This window comes from Loxodonta africana, chromosome 24, assembly GCF_030014295.1.
Source record: "Loxodonta africana isolate mLoxAfr1 chromosome 24, mLoxAfr1.hap2, whole genome shotgun sequence".
Lineage (NCBI taxonomy): Eukaryota > Metazoa > Chordata > Mammalia > Proboscidea > Elephantidae > Loxodonta > Loxodonta africana.
In genome coordinates this window covers 46,481,575-46,503,364 of record NC_087365.1, presented here as the reverse complement: position 1 = coordinate 46,503,364, position 21,790 = coordinate 46,481,575, and the positions used below count along the sequence as shown (strand labels likewise).

General features: G+C 47.0%; 1 protein-coding gene across 27 annotated transcripts in view; it reads left to right on the top strand.

Annotated features, from left to right (window-relative positions):
• ZMYND8 (zinc finger MYND-type containing 8) overlaps positions 1-7,752 on the top strand; it is a 145,917-nt gene extending 138,165 nt beyond the window's left edge. For 18 of the 27 annotated variants that reach the window (XM_023550330.2, XM_023550328.2, XM_023550329.2 and 15 more), the window contains 3 exons: positions 256-322; positions 5,560-5,643; positions 6,902-7,752. In XM_023550330.2, coding sequence (XP_023406098.2) covers positions 256-322; positions 5,560-5,643; positions 6,902-7,041 — 291 coding nt within the window. In that variant the 3' untranslated portion in view covers positions 7,042-7,752. The remainder of the gene's footprint in view (positions 1-255; positions 323-5,559; positions 5,644-6,901) is intronic. The other 9 variants (XM_064276165.1, XM_064276166.1, XM_023550339.2 and 6 more) reach the window with 3 other exon arrangements.
• The last annotated feature ends 14,038 nt before the right edge of the window (positions 7,753-21,790 follow it).

Here is a 21,790-nt window from a genome sequence, read left to right as displayed (position 1 = left end):
TCTAGAAGCTAAGACTGTAGCATTGAGTTGGGGCCACCCCAGTGGTTTGTTCCACCTGTTCAGTCTGGGAGACTGAGCACAAGGTGTAGGGCCACCCTAGCTGACTGGACCACCCTTGCCTGACCCTGCCATGTGGAGGACACTAAGATGCTTTGAGGGCAGTGATGAGCACTCCATGGATCCTGAGGCTCCTCCAGGGGGCTACATTGGCCCCAGTGCCTTGAGTCTATCTCTTCCTCTCTTTTGTGTTTCTAGACCCTCGACCTTTCTGGCTCCAGGGAGACGCCCTCCTCCATTCTCTTAGGCTCCAACCAAGGATCTGGTATGTTGCCCCCTTGTGGATGAAGGACACTTTAACGTTGCATATGGGCAGGTGGGAAGCCATTTTGCCAGGGAGAACGCCAGGTCGCTTTCAAGCTGCTGTGGATCCTGGATCCTTAGTTGAGCCCTGGTGGCATGGTGGTTAAGTACTCGGCTGCTAACCATAAGGTAGATGATTTGAACTCACCAACCGCTTCCTGGGAGAAAGACCTGGGGATCTACTCCCGTAAAGATGTACAGCCTTTAAAACCCTGTGGGGCAGTTCTACTCTGCCCTATAGAATTGCGAGGAGTTGGAATCGACTGGACAGCAGTGGGTTTGGTATGAATCCTTAGGGATTCTTGGAGGTGCCTTCGTGGGTCAGTGAGAGGGCTGAGGGAGTAGCCGGGCAAGTCGGCTTTTAGGACTTCTCCAAATGAATTAGCATTTACTTTTATTTCATATGTTGGGGTTCCACATAAAATTTCATGTGGACAAACAATTCTTTTGCTGACCTGGGTTGAGTAGAGGACGCCCCTTTGGGCCAGGTTGTCCTTCTGCCTTCAGGAAATGACCACAGTCGATAAAACCGTATAGAACTTGAGATCCTAACCCTCCTGTTTGGTGGATGAGGACCCTTGAGCTTTTTGATAAATAAAATTTTGAGGTGGGTGCTTTATCTGTAAAACCCTTGTTCTCTTAGGGAATAACCTTGTATGCTGTTCTGGGGGATTTTCTGAGGCTAACTTCTGGGTTTTTCTCTACTGTGGGGTTTGAGCTGTTCTTTTCTAGCCCACAGGGTCTTTTTCTGCACCTTCTGAAGGCAATTTTGGGCTGTTCCAAAAGGGTTCAGAGAAGCTGCCTTCCCTATTGAGGAAAAGTGCATTCATTCAAGGTTTATGTCTGGCACCTCAGGTCCGGCATCTGTCTACCAGATAATTCGCTTTGGTAGATAACCAAAACTTTAATTTTTTTTCTGCATATTGAGTGGTTTCCATTGTTAGGGTGGCTGGGGAAGGTTTCTTGAATAGGGTAGGCCTGAAAGAGTGGCCAGGATTCAGATGGGGAGGGGTACAATGGAGTGGCATGCCTTGCTTTTAGGGAGGATGTAAACTTGGCACTAAATTCCACTGAACCACCTACTGACAGCGTTAAGTCCCTTCTGGCTTCACCGTCCGCTGGTTCAGTCTCTGAGAAAAAGCTCAGTATGGTGCTAATGTCTTCAAAGCGTCTCATATTTGTCCAACTTCTTTTTTAATCAACAACCGAGCAGGCTGCAGCCCTTTAGCGGGCATGGTACCGAGGTAGAATTTGATGCTACAGCTTGGTTTTTATTATGTTTACTGTGTGGAGTTACCTTTTATTTGCGGCGGGTCTTTTTTATGAGTCCGTTTTTTGGTTGTGATGTAATTTTCTTTTTTTAAGTCTAAAAATGAGTTTACAATAAAAAAAACATGATTTAAGTACAGTAAAACTTGTGAAAGCCAGGACCTGTATAAGGCAGAAACCTGTCAGAAAAGGAAAACTCAAGTATTTTCCACTGAAACGAGTGGTAGAAAAGCATAAGACTGCATCCTGTCAAAGGCGGAAGACTTTCAAGATCTGAAAAAAACAAGGCAGTCCCATTGAGTCCCACACCTCACAGGTTTCACTGTCATATGTAGGGTGGTGGTGGATATGTCATAAATTCCTAAGGTGGTGTTAGAGAGAGGTCCAAGTTTGGGGAAGCTCTGCTTCAGACTAGGAGGTGCTGGTGAGGTTTCGCAGCAGCAGGGTAACAACCTGGAATGTGGGAAGATGCATAATTCCATGGCGTGTGGACTGTGCCAGAATCAGGAGGGTGGCTGCTAACCAGATGTCAGAAAGGTTGGCGGTTCAAACCCCCCAGCGGCTCCATGGGGATCTGCTCCGGTAAAGATTATAGCCTCAGAAACCTCATGGGGCAATTCTACTCGGTCTTTATAGCGTTGCTATGAGTGGGAATCAACTAGATGGCATACAGCACTACCACCACTCGGGAAGGTGGTTGGGAAATGCTCCGTAATTCAGTTCTGAGGCCAAAGAGGTATTACCTGGACCGGGGGTCAGCAGATTGTTTCTGCAGCCTGCCAGATAGTGAATGTTTTACACTTTGTAGGCCACGCCACCTGACAAAACTAAACTCTGTCCTCTTGCAGAGGTACAAAAAAAAGAGGTAGCCATCTATAATATGTCAATGTGGGTGTGGCTGTGTCCCTGTAAATCTTGATTTATAAGAGAGGCATTGGGCTTTTTTGTCCCATGGGCTGTAGTCAGGAAGGATCTCCCTGCTTGCTTCTCCTTCTGCTCCCACTCTGGGATATCACTGCAGCACCGACCGAGAAATGGTCTTTTTCCTCCATTTTCCAACAGTGAGGTCCACAGGGTTCCCACTTTCCTGACATGCTTTTTCTCTGGCCTCTTTCCCAGCCCTACGTGTCAGTAGTGGACACCCTTAATGTAGTTCTGGGTCGGCTTCTTTGTTTACCCAATACTTGTACAGAAGATCCTTTCTGAGATGGAAATTCTATGATTCTGGCCAACATGGACTTGTCGACAGTGATCTAGGTCTCAAAACAACATTTAGAATTAAAAACGTCCATGCTTGGTAATTTTTTCCCCTATCTTCTCACCTAAGCAGTTGGCGCCGATGGTTGTGTCAAAGTAGAAAGACGTACTCTTTTTCAGACCCTTTCTAATTGATTGTATGTCTAACTTAACTTCTGCTAGCTCTTGCTTTTTGGTGACAAGGCAGATGAAATACACTAGAGGAAGGCGGGCTTTAAAAACACTCAGGTTTGTGAGTTGTATATAAGCATCTGGTATCAGGATGGTAAAGTCAGGAGTCTAGTTGAGAGGGAGACACTTTTCATAGGGAAATGAGCTTCCTTGGTGTGTGGGTGTGATAAGTCCCCCCCCCCTTTTTTTTTTTTTAGTGTCAAGACTTTAATCAAACAATACATGCATATAGTTAGGGGAGATAAAATTGTACAGAAAACCAAACAATTCCTAATCCCAGGCTGTTTTTTGGTTCTGGTGTTTCCCCCTTTGTTTCTAAAGTTTGTACTTTCCTGTACCTCTGTTTTTGGCTTATTACCTTTAAATGTTATTTGCCGACTCCAGCTTCAAAGGGTGAACATTGACTTCACTGAGATGACCTCTCTTCTCAAACTGCTTATGTCACTATTTTAAGTGCTCTGTGGAGTCCCTGAAAACCTTGGTGGCATAGTGGTTAAGACCTACTAGCTGCTGACCAAAGGTCGGGAGTTCCAGTCCACCAGGTGCTCCTTGGAAACCCTATGGGGCAGTTCTACTCTGTCCTTTAGGGTCGCTGTGAGTTGGAATTGACTCAACGGCAACGGGTTTTTTTTTTTTTTTTTTGGTATGGAGTCCCTGGGTGGTGCACATGGCTAACACACTTGACTGCTAACCAAAAGGTTGGAGGTTCGAGTCTACCCAGAGGTACCTCAGAAGAAAGGCCTGGAGATCTGCCTCTGGAAAATCAGCCACTGAAAACCTCATGGAGTGCAGTTCTAGTCTGACACACTTGGGGTCGCCATGAGTTGGGGTTGACTTGATGGCAGCTGGTTTTTAGATTACTTTGGTTTAATAAACAGCTTTTTTTTTTTTTTGGTCAAATAAACAGCTACCTCTTTAGTTCTTGTTGCATCAGCTAGAGTTATCTCTTGACTCCTCTTTGGCAGCCATCTCTTCCCTCACTCGCCTCCCATTGTAATTTTCCATCATCTCCTCCATTACTTTCCCACCCTCAAGACTGAGATATGTGCACGCTGCTTGGTAATTGCAATGACGTCTTCTCACTGAGTCTAAAAAGTTGAAATGCAGTAATCCCTGTTTGCACTGTGATCATGTGGTTTGTTGCAGAGTCGAACAGTATACTGTGATTACACATTTCCATGCCTGTACAGCTGGACTTTTTCCTGGAGTTTCTCTTTCTTCCTCCTTTATCATATCTTCAGTTATTTCCGTATCAAGCTCTTAACCATATCAAGTACTTTTTTTTTTTTTTTTAATTTTTATTGTGTTTTAAGTGAAAATTTACAAATCCAGTCAGCCTCTCATACAAATGTCTGTGTATACCTTGCTGTGTACTCCTGGAAACCCTGCTGGTGTAGTGGTGAAGTGCTACAACTGCTAACCAAAAGGTCGGCAGTTTGAATCCTGCCAGGTGCTCCTTGGAAACTCTATGGAGCAGCTCTACCCTGTCCTATAGGGTCGCTACGAGGCGGAATTGACTCGACTGCAGTGGGTTTGGTTTTTGGTATATACTGCTAGTTGCTGTCACCCTAATGAGACAGCACACTTCTTCCCTCCACTCTCTATTTTCACATCTATTCGGCCAGCTTCTGACCCCCTCTGCTCTCTAATCTCTGCTCCAGACAGGAGATGCCAACATAGTCTCATGTGTCTACCAGTACCATTTTCTGTCCCTTAAGTACTCTCTTGAGACTCCTTTGGTAGTGTGGTTGCTTTGACTCTTTAGATTCAGGTTGACCTACTAGTGTCCTGCTGTCACAGATGAGGGTTTAGCTCTCTTGACACCTTGCCTGTAGCCCCTTCCTCAATCCACAGGCACCGTTTCCACCCTCCCTTCCCCACACTGGCATCACCTTGGCGGGGGATTAGTTATGTACTTAGTAGATGTTCTCTGGATCACTTGGGTGGCACCCTGAACCTTAGCGTGATTCTGGCTGCTCTGTTTTTCCTGACTCAATTAAGCTATTGGCAGAGCTTTTGAAATCCTGAGAATTTGTGGCTTACAGAGTGCTGAGTTGCTTTTATGTCATCAAAGTTCGTATTCCCTACCTGTAACTCCATGCTGTGTTCAGTGATCCTGTTTCATGGTTTGATGTGTATTTTTTGAAAAGTCATTTGTCTCCTGTGAATGCATTAAGTTGAAGAATGTCTAACAACAGTAGCCTGTTAAGGAGCCCTGGTAGTGCCATGGTTAAGTGTTTGGCCGCTAACCGAGAGGTCAGTGGTTTGAACCCGCCAGCTGCTCCACTGGAGAAAGATGTGGTAGTCTGCTCCCCTGAAGATTTCAGTCTTGGAAATTCTATGGGGCAGTTCCACTCTGTCCTGTAGGGTTGCTCTGAGTTGGAATGATTTGGTGGTAATGGGTTTGGTTGTTTTGGCTGATGAACAGAAGTAGTGAGCACGTGGGATTTGTGGAATTTGAGCTCATCACAGACTCTGAGGCTCCCTGTGCTATCTCTGCAGTTAGCAACAGGTGTGACAAGCAACCCGTCTATGCCCCAACTACCACAGACCACCAGCCGCACCCCAGCTACCCAGCCCAGAAGTGTAAGTATGACCCTGTCTCACAGATACTGCCGGGGACTTTTTCCAGGCATGCAAAAAGCGCGTGTGTGTGTGTATGTTGTTTCTTCGTGTGTCCTCTGTTCTTTGGAGTGGTGGGTCTTGCTTTGTCTTGCTGCCTCTCTTCTCTGCTATGCCTCTGGTGGCCGCCAGGAACTGCAGCAGGAAAGAAAAAGAGCATATGGTTTGGCTTTTGGGGAGGATCATGCTTGCCCTTTTCCTAAAGGGACCTAGGTCAACCCCAGTTATGCCCTTCAGGGGTTTGACCTGCCCTGTCCCCTGTCCATCTGAGCTGCAAGGCCTGCAGGTCACTGCTGGCCAGCCTGACTGTGATGCAGGTAGACTAGGCTCTGCCCTGCTCCCATTCCTCCTAGTGCCCCCAGCACAGGCCTTCTTTCCTAACTTGTCTGAACTTGGCAAGTGATCTGTGATGGGGTCTTTGTGGTTTGCTGGTAGGTCTCTGAGTCAGCTTCCCTGCTGAGCCCTTGGGCCCAGGCCTTCAGTAGTTGATGTGCTCTTTACAGACACCTCAATGGCTCTTCTTCAACTTCCTATTTCTTACTCAGCTGTTGTTTTGCTCCTTGAGGTACATACGTCCTTGAAGCTATCTTGGGTCTTTCTCTGCTTCTGCATCTTTCAGTGACCTTAAGCTTTTCTTTACTAGGAATCAGTCTGTGTCCCCAGGTGGGCTTCCCTACCCAGGTCCACATGCCTTTTATGACCGTCTCCCTTGATTGGACAAGTGGGATTTGGACAAAAGTCCATTGTATGAGTCGCCAATAAATTACCAGAGATACTCCATTAGTGTAAACAAGTAGATTGAATGCCAAATTTTGGTGCCTTTGTCCAGCAGTCAAGGTTGGACACAAGTCCCTGGGAGGACACTGCTTGGTGTTGTTCAGTCATGTAACACGGATACACGGTTCAAAGTAGTGCACAAGAAAGGCCTTGTATCTGGTACCTATCTCTTCCGTTCTTTGTGAGCATGACATTCTGCTGGTTTTCCAACCAGCTCTTATTAAATCCTGAGGAAATTAATTTGTTACTACCCAGTACTCTGCAGAACCACACATCTAGGCAAGTAAATGGTGGCATTTAGTAGTTTGGCCATCAGTGTTGTTTGGAGCTGGGAGGGGAAGGTGGCCTCCCAGAGAGGGTGTTTAGATGGAGCTGAGGGCAGGTTACGCTTCAGTGGAGGTGGGCAGGAACACTAAATGTCCTCTCTGTTGGCTCTCATCTACAGACCATTCCCGGAGTAGCAAGTCCAGTTGCTGGAGCAGCAGCGAGGAGAAGCGGGGGTCAGCACGTTCCGAGCACAACACCAGCACCAGCACGAAGAGCCTCATCCCGAAAGAGTCTCGGCTGGACACCTTCTGGGACTAGGGACAAATTGACAAGCCATTCAAAATAAAACCTAACAGACTCCAGAGTGAAACAGGAAACAAAAGCTATGTGAGACATGAGAACAACCCCCTTCAGACTTGAGAATTCCCAGCGTTCTGACTTTGCCCATGCTGCCGGCGCGGATGGCAGCCCACACTACAGTGTCCAGCATTAGCTTTGAGCGAGGACTGTTCGATCCACATGAAACCTATGCTTTAGATGTAAATAATGTACAATTTGTGGATGTCATTGAACCTAGAGGACCTTCCCCTTTTTATATTTGTATTGACTTTAACTTATAAAAAAAGAAAAACAATTAAAAAAAAAAATCCAACAACAAATAGAATGTTTTGATGTTGGAGAAGGGATGGTCAGTCTGTCCATCTGTCGCGACGTATGTGGAACACTGGGCCGGGGAATTGCGGTGGCCCACAGCTCATCTTCCTTGGGGGCTCAGAGGAAGTGACGTTTTCGTTCATATTTCTGTACGCAGCACACTGGGATCAGGAGCTCAGCACAGACTGTGCTCTTGCGGGTACATTACATCCAACCATCGGCCCCTTTCAAATCCTGCGTTACTATGTTCCAGCATGGGAGTTCTCCGGACCAGAAGGACATGTGAAGAAGTTAGTTCCTTTGGTGTGATTTAAACAATGGCTCCTAAAAGGGGAAAAAAAAAAAACAAAAAAAAAAACCCTTGTTTACAGCAGAGATGCAGATAGACAAGCTCTGCTCAGCTCAGTTGCAGAGGAGAAGATAATAGCAAGTGTTAGTTAGGGTCATAAGCTCCAAAATAAAGAGAAACCTTTGCTTTGCTTTGTGGTTCCTTTCAGCTCACTCACACACACTTCACAAGAGATGCTGTGCTTCTCGGAAGCGAGAACTCGCAGGCAAGGCGCGCGCAGAGGGCATATGAGCCTGGGATGAAGCATGTCTGTATTATTTATGTGATGGAATTTTACGTTTTTATGTAAGCATGAAATCAAGGCAGTATGAGAGAAAGCAAGACGCCCGCCATGCTGTCTGTGACACTACGTATATGCTGTAGTATCATTTTGTATGTTGTGTAAAACAAAGCATTGAACAAAGCAAGAGGTGATGTGTGTATATGAGAAAATTAATTGTACGATATCATTCCAGTACATTTTGTTGTACATTTTAGTCTCGTTTACTTTTCATTGTTGCTAAGAGGATGAGAACTGTACAGTTTCCAGCTAGTTACCCATATTAGAGAAGAAATAAAAAGAGTATTAGAAGAAAATGAGAAAAAGAACATCTGTGAATTACAGTTGTCAAAAAAAAAAAAAAAAAAATAGCCTAGCTGGCCTTATTTGTGAAGCATAATTGCTTTTAGCATATGGAAGTATTTTTTCACATTTTCTTTGTATAAAATTTGTATTAAACTTAAATATCTTTTTTGATGACGGTGTTTCTTTGTGACTGAGGGAGTGGCCCCCCCGCCCCGGGTCTGCCCTTTTGGGTTCCACCTGGTTTTTTCAGATCCTTCACTTTTTTTTAATTAAACTGTTTTTGGAAAAATGGCTTGGTCTTCCTCGAATTTGCAGTTTTCCATTGGGCCGGGATGGCCATGTAAGGTTAGCACCATCAAACATAGGGAAGGGGCCGAGAAAGGCCAGGGCCCCCTCCCCTACAGCTGGGTGCATTTTGCAGATCAGGCCCCCAGGGGTGCTGTCCTGGGCAGTCCAGTTCCCTGAAGTTATTTTTTTTTTATTCAAAAATGATTTAAGTACCTGCCACATGCCAGGTACTGTTCTAGTCCCTTCTGTTGCCCTGTATGAAAACACTTTTTTTTTTTCAATTGTGGTAAATATGTATCACAAGAAATTTGCTGTTTCACCCAGACTTAAGTTACAGTTCAGTGACATTAATCACACTCGTGCTCTGCAACTGTCACTACTGTCCATTTCCAGAAAAACTCATCACCCCAAACAGAAACCTAGTACTTCTTAATCAGCGAGTCCTCCCTCCAGCCCCTGGTCATCACTAGTAAACTTTTTGTCTCTGCATTTCCTGTTCAAGAAAGTTGATATAAGTGGACTCAAAGTGTCTGTCCTTTTGAGTCTGACTCAGTGTCATTCAGCACATTTTCAAGGTCCCTCCACATCATCATATGTAACAAATTCATTTCTTTATGGCTAAATCCTTGGAATTCATTGACAGGTGAAATGGAAGGGAAATTCTGTGTCAGTCTCTGGGAGGGAAGGGAATTGTCCATCCGGGACCAAGAGGGAGGCATGAGCTGGCGGGAATTGAGCGGGCAGCCTGAGGCTGTGGCTCTGCCCAAGCATGCCCGGGTCCCACGGCTTGGCCTGGCTGAAGGGGACAGGGCAAGAGGAGAAGGAAGCTGTCTCAAGTGGGTGAGGATGCTGGATTTGGTTTATTGGGTAGCAGGGTCCTCTCTCTCTGGAATCTGCTGGATCCCCAGAAAAGATCTGCCCCATGAGCACCTTCCTGCCAAGTACTGAAACTGGATGCGGTCTGCAAGGGAACTTGGAAGAATGGGGATGAACTCACTGACATGACTGGCAAATGCTCATTAAGCACCTGCTACTTAGCACTGCATGAAAGGAGCCCAGGAGGCACAATGGTTAACTCGGGGCTGCTAGCCGAAAGGTTGGCAGTTCCAACTCACCAGCTGCTCTCTGGGAGAAAGACCTGGTGATCTGTTCCCTGTAAAGATTACAGCCTAGAGGACCCTAGGGGCAGTTCTATACTGTCACATGGGGTTGCTATGAGTTGAAAATCAACTCTACACAATCTAACAACTGCTATGTATGTGTTGGGCACTGTCTTGGCACGGAGAATACCATGGTGCACTGGAGGTCCCATATTTGCTCTGGTGGAGCTGGGATTCTACTGGAGGTAGCAATCAGTCACTCAAGTATTTCTAGAGGGCCTACTATGTGCCAGAGGGCAGTGGGGGTCTAGTAATAGAATTTTCACCTCCCGCGCAGTAGACCCGGCCCCAGTTCCCGGCCAATGCACCTCAAGCACGGCCACCACCTGTCTGTCAGTGGAGGCGTATGTGTCGCTGTGATGCTGAACAGGTTTCAGCAGAGCTTCCAAACTAAGACTGGGAAGAAAGGCCTGGTGATCTTCTGAAAATCAACTGGTGAAAATCCTATGGATCACAATGATCTGATATTTAACCGATCACGAGGATGACGCAGGTCTGGGCAGTGTTTTCCTCCTTTGTGCATGGAGTCGCCATGAATTGTGGGCCGACTCAATGGCAGCTCCTAGTGGGATTTTAACTCCCGGGGATACAGTGGTGAGCAAGGGGGCTATGATTCCTGCCATACTGGACATGTTCTTTTTTTTTTTTTATCGTGCATTAGATGAAAGTTTACAGAGCAGATAAGTTTCCCATTCGATAGTTTGTACATAGTGTTCCATGACGTTGGCATCGTTCCCCACGATGTGCCAGCACTCCCCCCATTTCCATCCTAGATTCCCTGTTTCCTTTCGTCCTGAATTGCTACCCTTTCCTGACTTCACATGTTTGCCCTTGTACAGATGTTGCCCTTTTGATCTCGTATAATTGCTCGTCCTAAGGAGCACGTTCCTCTCGGGTGTTTTTGTTTATTTTATATGCCTGTCAGTGGTTTGGTTGAAGGGTGGGTCTCCTGGAATGGCGTCAGTTCCAGCTCAGAAGGGTGTGGTAGGGCCATAGTCTTGGGGCCTCCGCCAGTCTCCCTCAGACCAGTAAGTCTGGTCTTAGTTGTGAACTGGACTTATCGTTTTACAACTTTTCTCCCACTGTATCTGGGACCCTCTGTTGTGATCCAAGTCAGAGAAGCTGGTAGTGATAGCTAGGCACCATCTAGTTCTTCTGGTCTTGGGGTTTTGTAGGCTGTGCTTCATGTGGTCCATGGTTCCCTGAGCCAATTGCTCCCTTGGGTCTTGATTCTGTTTTGCTCTGGGTGCTAAGGGACCAATAGTTATACCTTAAATGCTGCTCTCAAGCTTTTAATGAACATGACATTCTTTATGGAAAGACAGGCCATGTGTAAGATTTAAAAATTATGTAAACAAGATTATTTAACACAGTACTAAGCTCTGTGAAGGCAGAGGTTGGCAAACTTTTTCTGTAAAGGGCCAGACAGTAAATATTTGAGGCTTTATGAGCCACGTGGGCTCAGCGATTTGCCTCTGACACGCAGCTCAAAAGCAGCCATAAATACATGAACAAATGTGAATTTGAATTTCATTTAATTTTCATATGTCACAAAATAGTCTTGATTTTTTTTTTCAACCGTTAGAAAATGTATATACCATTTTTAGTTCACGGGTCGTATAAAAAGAAGCAGTGGGCTAGGCCTGTGGGCTGTAGTTTGCTAACCTGTGTGCTACGATGGAAATAAAATGGGGATGGTTTGGTATGTGACCAAGGGGTAGAGGTGGCTGCTCTAACTGGGACCATGTAGAAGGTCTCTCTTGAGAGGGGACGTTTGAGAAGAGACCTAAATGAGAAAGAGCCAGCTGTGGGCAGATACAGTGGGTGGGCATGCCAGACAGAGGGGCTGGCAAGTGCAAAGGCCCTGGGATACTGTGAGCTGGACACGCTTGATGAGGTCGAAGGCTGGTGTGGCCTGAAGGAGTGAGCAGCAGAGAGGGCACCGATTGTTCCGGGGTCAGCACTGTGACGTTTGCATGTGGATTTTGAACTTCCCCTCGGTCCCTGGAGGTGAGCCAAGCTAAAAAGACCCATTCACCATGCTGAGAGGAGGCCGGTTGATATGGTCTCTACCTGGCTGCCACAGAAACAGGCCCGGAGGAGGGTCTCAAGGCTACGGAGCTGGTGAAAGATTTTAAGCGGACTCCCATTTAAGTGCCCTTTCCAGTCGATAGGGCGTTATTTGTAACTCAATTTTTTTTTTTTGGAACCTTCCTTTTATCAGGCCTGCATGTGTGTCTTCTGTCAGTTACCTCCTTCATCCTGAAGCCCAGGAGAGGGTGAGGCGGACGTAGCCCCATCTTACAGGGAAGACGCTGAGGCAGCGTGAGGGGAAGCCCAGTCTCCAGCAGCCAGGCCCCTCCTCATCTCTGGGTCATTGCACTTGCTGGTCCCTCGCAGCCAGGCATACCCTTTCCCGTCAGGCCCTTCACCCTTCAGGTCTCAGCTGTCCTCCCATGTTACCTGTGAAGTAGGGCCCTCCCACCCCGTGTTATTTGCTGTCTTGACTTCTCATTAGGTTTTTCCTACCTGAGCAAATTTTAATAGCATTTATGACTGTTTATGTTGTGTGTGAGGAACCCTGGTGACGCAGTGGTTAAAGCGCTTGGCTACTAATTGAAAGGTCAGCTGTTCGACCCCACCAGCCGTTGCACTGGAGAAGGATGTGGGAGTCTGCTTCCGTAAAGATTTACAGCCTTGGAAACCCTATAGGGCATTTCTACCCTGTTCTATAGGGTTGCTGGTCGCTATGAATCAGAATCGACTTGGTGGCAATGGGTTTTTTTTTTTGGTATCTTGTGTGTAGTGATGTGAATTTGATTTTCTAACAAGTTCCCTGCTTAGTAGTTACATTTCCACCTCAGATAAACTGACTCAGAATCTACATTTTAACAGGATCTTCCGGTGGTTCTTATGTATAACTTTGGGTCCTTGTTAGAAACCAATTTGAAGCCTGGAACCATTTTCACCCTCCTTTTCCAAGTTGTTCCTCCCCCACTAACAAACTCACTACCCCCTAAGGTTCCTGTCTAATCTTTTGAGTTGCTGCTGTCAATTTGATCCCATATAGATAGATCTTAAGAGAGCACAGTGCTCAGGGCAGACATTCTTTACCAGTTAAATTAAGCTAAAAAACTGTTTGGTTTTAAGATCTGTCCCTTTTTTAAACTTAATCTGAAGTCTTGGTTGGATATTATTCCTTATTGGTACAATTTGTGTGCTGCTTCCTTCTCTTTTATGGGGATGTAATACCCCATTAAGGAGCCTTGGTGACAAAATGGTTAAGTGCTCTGCTGCTAACCAAAATGTTGGCAGTTCAAACGCACTCAGTGGCTCTGGGGTGGCGATCTGTTCCCATAAAGATTACAGCCTAGAAAACTCTATGGGACAGTTCTACTCTGGCCTGTAGGGTTGCTATGAGTCAGAATTGACTTGATGGCACACAACAACAATATACTGTTATGTGGACAGATGATAATGTATTTAACCATTCTCCAATTGATGAATCTTCAGACTGTCGCCAAGCAGACCTGCAGCGTGCCTCATTGTACCCGTGTGTGGGCCGTGAGTGGATCTGTGTGTGGACCCGTGAGTTGACCCAGGAGTGTACCTATGTGTGTACCCATGAGTAGACCTGTGAGTGTACCCGGGAGTGTACTGGAGTGTACCCATGAGTGCTCCCATGTGTGTACCCAGGAGTGGACCTGTGTGTGGATTCTTGAGTGGATCCATGGGCATATCTGTGAGTGGACCCGTGTGTAGACCTGTGAGTGGACCCATGTGTGTACCCATGAGTGGACCTGTAAGTGGACCCTGAGTGGACCTGTAGGAGTCATGCCCTTAGTGGCTGCGCTGGAGAGTCCTTGAGTGCTCAGATTGGACTGGCTGTTTTTTTGTGTCAGTTCTCAGAAAGGGAGAGGAGGTGGAGGTTCCTGACAGGGCCTCACAAAATTTTCCCTCTGACATTCCTCTGGATCAAGTGTTTTCAGGTGTCCAGTGACTCTGACTCTGTGAATGGGGAGAATGAGGGGGAGGCCTGAGGAGGTCTGGTGGACCCACAGAAGCAGCCATGCTCCTTGCCCCTTTCTCTTGGCAACAGCTCGATATGGGGCAGGACCAGGCTGGGACTGCAGGTCAGACTCCTAGGAGTGGCCTCTGCTAAAATCTGGCACTCTCTCCCCCTGGTGGCCCTGGGGCAGAACTGCAGCCCACAGAGCTGGCGCTGTTAAATGGTTCCTTGGTGTGACTACTGTTTGCTGAGCGCTCTGTGTGAGCCAAGCAATGAGGATGCAGCAGTGAGCAAAACAGGCGTGCCCTCATCAATCTACATTCTCACTGGGAAGTCACCAAATATATACCAAAAAGACAAACTCATTGCCATTGAGTTGATTCCAATTCATAGGGACCCTAAGGGACAAAGTAGAACTACCCCACAGGGTTTCCAAGGAGTGGCTGATGGATCCAAACTGCAGACCTTTTAGTTAGCAGCCAAGCACTTAACTGCTGCGCCACCAGGGATCCTAGATAAATATTTAATATAGTTTTATTAATATCATCTGGACGGGATAGATGCATTGAGGTAAACACAGCAGGGTCAGGTGGGTAGGTCAAGGGTGTGATGGGGCAGCCCCTCTGTGAGCAGACTTTGGAGTAGAAACCTGGAGGAGGTGGAGGACTGAGCCATGAGACCCAGAGTGGTGGTTCTTAACTGAAGGAATAATACTTACCTCTGAATTAGCTGAGTACTAGAAGCACCTAGGGAGTTGTAAAAAACAAACCAATAAATGCCCAGACACCACCTGCCCTCCCCCCAATAGTGACATCAGCCTTTCTAGTATTTTTTCTTTCTTTTTTTATTGTCCTTTAAGTGAAAGCTTAGAATTCAAGTCAGTTTCTCATACAAAAACTTATACGTACATTGTTATGGGACCCTAGTTGCTATCCCTCAGCACACCTTCTATTCTCCGTGTCCATTCAGCCAGCTCCTGTCCCCCTCTGCCTTCTCATCTTGCCTCCGGACAGGAGCTGCCCACATAGCCTCATGTGTCTACTTGAGCTAAGAAGCACGCTCCTCACCAGTATCATTTTATGTCTTACAGTCCAGTCCTCTGGTACTTTCTAAAGATCCTCGGGCGGCCCTAAGGGACAGCCAGGGTGGAGAGCCACTGACTTGGTTGGAAGAACATTCCAGGTAGAAGGAAGAGCAAAGATACGAGCCCTGAGGTGGGAACTTTGGCACCTCTCAGGAGGACAAGGCGGGTCAGTGAGGCCAGACTGGGGGTCAGGCAGATGGCTGAGGTGGGGTGTGACGACGAAGACAGGGAGAGGTGGAGGCCAGAGGTGACAGGATGTGGATCATGCGCCTTGTGGGCGGTGGCGAGAACGCTGGATTGCGCTCTGAAGATGGGAAGCAGAGGAGCGTTCTGAACATACCACCTTCGTGGTTTTGACTGTATGCACCACCTATATTATTACATATTTTCCTTAATCCAGTGACACAAGGGTCACCCATATCCCTCCAAGTGTCACTGGTCTGGGCACATCCCCATGCTCAGCCCAGTACTGAGGGCTTTCCATGCCTTAATCTTTTGGTCTTCATGATAACTCCATGAGGCAGACACTATCTGCAGTCCCATTTTCCAGATGAGGAAACTGAGGTTCAGAAGAAAAGCAGCAGCTTGCCCAAGGTCACGTACAGATCAGTGTCAGAACCAGAATTTGAAGCCAGAACGCCTGACTCCCAAGCTAGGGCAGTTAGCCACCAGACTGACGGCTCTGGTCACAGCTAACCCTGCATCTGTGGCATCGTCCTATGTCTTCCTGACTTCTTCTCAACTGCTCACCAGGCTGGGTGTGGATCTGGTCTTCATACAGCTTGGGAAACTGAGACTCAGGAGTTAAATGAATTTGGAGGGGTCCAGTTTTTAACTGCAGATAACAGAAACTGCTCTAGCTAATTTGATCAGGAAAGCAATTTATTAAAGGGTATTGGGTGGCTCACAGACCTCTAGGAGGGCGGAGGAGGTGGGCTAGGAGACTGTACAGCCAAGAACAGTGTCCAAATTATATTGCAGGACCTTCCTGTGAAGATGTCCCCCATCACTGGCACTGGGCCCAGGCACTGCAACTCTCCCCAGTGACACTGGGCGTGGCCCTCTGCCTCCTTGCTAGATTGGATTCCAGGCATCAGAATCCACTTCCATTGCTTTCACATGTGGGTGTATCGGGACTGGCTGAGCATTGGTCGTTGGGTGTATGTGACTGGCTGAGCCTAGGTCCTATTAAGTGTATTTGATTTGCTGAGCCTAGATTCCACTGGGTGTATCTGATTGGCTGAGCCTAGGTCCCATGTGGATGTATCAATTGGTTGGGAAGGTGACATTCAGGCTTCTTCTGGTGCAGACTCCGAGGTGGGAAATTGTCCAAACACGCAGCCTTGGGTTGACAAAAATGATGATAGCACCCCCTGTCCGAGTTCTCTGTCAGGTCAGTTGTAGAGAGCAAGTTCACCTGACTAGTTTAAGTCAATGAGGTTGGTAATTGTGCAAGTCTGGAACCCCCTTCCTTGTATGGTTCTGAGTTTGAGGTGACCAAGGCAGAAGGCAAGTAGCAGCCTCTACTCTGGGCAGGTTGCTGTGGCTCGATGTGGTGACTTACAGCTGCAGAGGTGCCCCCAGTTTCCAGCAGGTTCCAGCTTGCCCTTGCTATGCTCTGTTCTGCATCCAGCTCTTCTTTCTGAATCCTGGACATCAGCCCCAGACCCATCACCAGAGGCCTGGCTGCAGAAATGACAGCTGGACACCTGGCTTCTCAGATTGCCCAGATGGTGACTCCAGCTCCCCCTTCCAGACCTTCTCGGCCCCAGCTTCCTCCCCCAATTGTGTTAAGGTCTAATTCCCATAATCAAGTTCTATCCAAACTTAGGGGCCCCATGCAGCTTGCTTCCCTGACTGGACTTTCACTGTTCTGTTAATCGGATTTACAGAATCACCACCAGGCGGCCTGTCTGATCCAAGGGCTGAGAGGGAGGTGGGCTGGGTCTTGTGGGCCCCAATAATCGTGGCTGGGGTGAGGGTTGGAAGGGCAAAGAGACACCCACTTCATCTACAACAAGAGTTCACGAAATAGTCATTTTTGGCCAAATACCTAACAGTTGAATTTTAAAGTCAGTATTTGGCCAGACCTGGAATGACCTTCTGGATATAAGAATAAACCCCATCATCTTTTCAAACAATTTAGCTGCTATTACAATTATATTATTAAAGGTTAGAACAGTCAGCGTTTAACAGCTGGGGCAAAGGCGGGAAGAAGCAGTTCCCTGCTGTGCAGTTGGCTGGCCCTCCTAATAGCTATAGTGTCTATTTGCCTTGCTGCATGGACGCCTTCTCTGCTGAGGTTTGGGGGAGGAAGAGCAGCTTTTCTGGCTGCATGGCCAGGGTAGCGAGGGCCCAGCTGATGGTGACGAAGCCCCTAAGTGGTAGGCTTCTTTCCCTTCTGATAACCGCTAGTGGTGCACTCTCGGGCCTGGACACATTGTTGATGGGGCTGCAATTTCCTCGAAGCAATCCCTGAAGCTTGGGCATAGCTTGAAGAAGATGTTTCCGGAATCTTTTCAAGGGCATTGTTGCTCGTTTCCACACCCGACTTCAGGCGGCACCTGTGGGGAGCGTGACTTGTGCGAGCTGTGGGGTCGCACTGCCCTCTGGTGGTTACTGGTAGGCACTGCTTCACCAGCCCTAGACTTGCATCAAAGGGAGCTCCAAGTGCCGTGTGGAAGCTTGAGGGTTTTCTGCCAGGGCTTCAAACCATTAGTTTGTTAGAAATGGATGTTCTCAGCAGGGGTTCAAACCAGAACGAACCGGTTCGAAGCCCCGTTTTCTGCAACTCAGTTTCCCCTTTACACTGAATGAATGACAGATCCACACAACAACATGGGTGGCTTCCCAAAATGTTATCAGTAAAGGGAGCCAGGCACAAGAATATGTCTGTTTATGTGACGCTCTAGAACCGGCCAAGCTATCTTTGGGGTTAGAAATCAGAACAGTGGTGGAACGTAGAGATAGACCGGGGAGAGACAGGAGGAGGACTTTTCAGTGGCCTGGAAACGTTTTCCATCTTGATCTGGGAGGTGGTTATTGGATTATGACATGAAAAAATACATCAAGGTGTACGCTTGAGATTTGTGCAATAAACTGGATGTAGATTATAAAATAATAATAAAAAACTCTCTTTAAGTTCATAAAGGAATCCCATGAACACTTATTTTGATTGGATGCCGTTTCCACCATCTCGCCATCCCAACCGCCCCCAAACCATTCTCCCTGTAACAGCCAGGGTGATTTTTAAAAACGTAAATCAGCTGTAATGTAAACTATGGACTTACAAAAAAAAAAAAAAAAAAAAAAACCAACCCAGTGCCGTTGAATCAATTTTGACTAATAGTGACCCTATAGGACAGAGTAGAACTGCCCCATAGAGTTTCCAAGGAGCGCCTGGCAGATTCAAACTGCTGACCCTTTGGTTAAGTGGTGGTAGCACTTCACCACTACGCCACCAGGGTTTCCACTATGGCCTTTAGTTAATAATATTTGGTTCAATTATAACAAATATAACACACAGAAAATCAAAGAATTGATGCATTTGAATTATGGTGCTGGCGATGAACATTGAATATACATACCATGGACTGCCAGAACAAACACATCTGTCTTGGAAGAAGTACAGCCAGAATGCTGCTTAGAAGCAAGGATGGTGAGACTTTGTCTCACACACTTTGGACACGTTATCAGGAGGGACCAGTCCCTGGAGAAGGACATCATGCTTGGTAAAGTAGTCAGTGAAAAAGAGCAAGACCCTCAACGAGATGGGCTGACACATAGGTTACAACAATGGGCTCAAACGTAGCAACGATTGTGAGGACGGCGCATGACTGGGCAGTGTTTGGTTCTGTTGTATATAGGGTCGCTATGAGTGGAAACTGACTTGACCGCACCTGACAACAATGACAACACACAGATGCGAGGCTTAATGAGAGAAATGACGGGCCAGGGGAAGGGGCATGTCTGTACTTTCTGCACAATTTTTCTGTAAACCTAAAAACTCTAAAAATTAGTCTTAAAAATTGTAAAGCAATCCAGACTTACTGGACCCACTGAGACTGGAGGAAATCCCGAGACTGTTGCCCTGAGATCGTCTTTAAGCCCGGAAGTGGCACTATCCCAGGAGGTCACTTTTTAACTAAACAGGAAGTTAGCTCAGAAAGTAAAGAATATCACCCTTGAGTACCGCACTCTTTTAAAAATTATCTATATGAGACCGAAGGACAACAGTTACCCTAAACATAGATAAGAAATTTGGGGGGCAGTCAGATGAAGTAAATGGGCGTGGAACAACTGGAAGGGACATAATGAGAGTGTTGACACAGTGTGAAGAGTGTAACCAATGTCACTGAATGTTTTGTGGAGAAACTGCTGAATGGGAACGTGTTTCGCTATATATACTTTCATAAAAAGTACAATAAAATATTAAAAAAGAAAAAAAAAAGTAAAGCAGATCATGTCTTACTCCTTAAAGCCCTCTGATGTTTTCTTCTTCGATTTAGGATAAAATCCAAACTTGAATAAAATCCAATATCCAAGACCAGCAGGGTCCACTCAGATTGGCCCCGGCTTTGCCCTGTGACCCATTGCCTCCGGCCCCATCATCGACTTTATCTCTGGGCTCCAGCCACACTGGTCCCCTTTCTTTCCCCCCAGTTCACAAGCCCTATCCCAGGAGGTCTCTGTACGTCCTCTCCCTGGGACACTTCCCAGCTTTTCTCATTACTCACGTCTGCGCTCAAATGTCGCCCCCTTCCAAGTGCAAGCCAGTGTGTGATGCCCCCATGCCGCTACAGCTGGTCCACCTAGAGGCACCCAGTACGCCCCTCAGGCTTCCAGCCTGCAGCCCAGCGCCCAGGCTCTGCAGGTTCAGGCCTCTACAGCGAGCGGTGTGTGAGTCAGATCTCCGTAAACCAGGGCTGGCAAGGCTGTGAGCCTGCAGGAATGAGCCATGCTGTTCTACTCAGACACACTCTCCCCTTTCCCACTTTTCTCCTTCTTCTCTTTCTAACCCCTTATTTTATTTTTTTACCATTTTTCTTTTTTTTATTGTAAAAATATATGTAACAACACATTTGCAAAAAAAAAAAAAAAAACTCAACCAGCAAAAAGAGCCTGACTGCCTAATGCCCTGGAAATGTACCGTGATCCCTTTATGGACCCTCAATGTTCCACTGGGCGGTACTGTGGTGGCTCTGGAAATCCCCTTCTCAGGACCCCTTCAAGGTCGTTGTGAAGGTGGTGACTCCCAGATCTACCTTCTCCTGTGACCACCAGGCAGTTCTTGAAAGGGGACCTAGGTTGTAGCTCAGGTAGGAAAGAAAGCTGGAAAGTGGGGTGTGTAAAGAAACTGGGGGTGGAGCTTTCCTGCTTCTGGCTGGTCAGCACCGCCCACCTTCTTTCAGGACAGCCCTGCTGATCTAGATGCTGCGAAGTCTAATAAGATTAATTTGCTTACCTTCTTGCCACACTCCCTCCACAGGAAGGTCAGGGCCTCCTCTGTCTTTCGTACGTTTGCACCTAGAAGGGCCCCTGGTAAATGGTGGACCCTCACATAACCTCAGTTCCTGGGTGGCGCAAATTTTTAATGTGCTCGGCCGCTAGCCATAAGGAAGTTCAAGTCCACCCAGATGCACCTTCGAAGAAGGCCCGGCGATCTAATTCTGAAAAATCAGCCATGAAAACCCTACAGACCACAGTTCTACTCTGACACACATGGGCTTGCCATGAGTCGAGGTCGATTGGACGGCAACTTGTTTTGGTTCTCTGAGGTCAGCACACTCCCGAACCTTTCAGTTAAGTAACAATGAATCCTGTTTTTTTAAGTCACTTTGCAACTAAAAAAAGCCTAACTGTAGCTCTGGGTCTCTGGCTTCTGTATCCCTTGGATAGGCAAATTCCTTCAGCTCCAGAGGTAATACCCGGGACTTCCTGCAGGTCCCCATCCTTCTGCAGGGCTGGTCAGGAAGTTCTGGAGTCACGCTCAGACTTCTGGGAGGCTAAGGGCTTTTGTTTTGAGCGTTGAATAGTCTGGTTACTCTAAGAGTGTTTGGAGAGCTGCAAGACACTGCCAGGGACACAGTGAAGAAAGGCAGCCTGGGACCAGTGAATCCTATCCACCCACCCATCTGTCCATCCATGACTTAGCCAACCATCCATCTAATAATACCAACATTGTTGTCCATTCTTCTATCTGTTCATCCTCCAACACCTAGCCATTTATCCATCTGCCAATCACTCATTCATCGTATCATCTAACCAACTATTCATCCATCCATCCACCCAACTAACTGTCTAACCATTTATTCATTTATCTACCCAAATGTTCATTTACTCATTCAGTTATCCATTTGACTTTATGATTCCAATTATACATCCATCCTTCCTTCCATCCCATTTATAATGGGATTCCACGTTGGGTCAGACTCTGTGCTTGATTCTGGGGATAAAGAGATGAAACCAACAGTACCTGCCCCTGGGGGGCTCAGAGTCTATTGGTGGGAGTCTATCTCATCCTTGGTGATGGCTTTCTATTCATCAGAGATGATAACTCTAAGACTCCCCTGTCCACTGACATGGCCACCAACCAGATGGTAACTTTGGGTTTCACCAACATGGATAGAGGGAGGAGCCTTTATTTCTGTTTAGCATTCAAATCAGATAGATTCACTCCCTGTTTAGTCCTCTATGGGCAGCAACAGTGCAAGATCTCCTCAGAACTTCTCCGGATGTCCCTCCCTGCCCCCTACACTGGATCCTGGACCCACCTACCAGAAAACAAAATCTCGTCATTGGAAAGGAAGTCTACTATATGTTCCAACCCAAGTCCCATTTTTCCTTCTTTCAGTGACAGCTTGCTAGTTTTTCCTTTGGGGGACCCAATTTTCTGTTTATGAGGGATCCAACCCTAAACCCAGCTCCATGGGAAGCCCATGACCCAAGAAGGCCAATG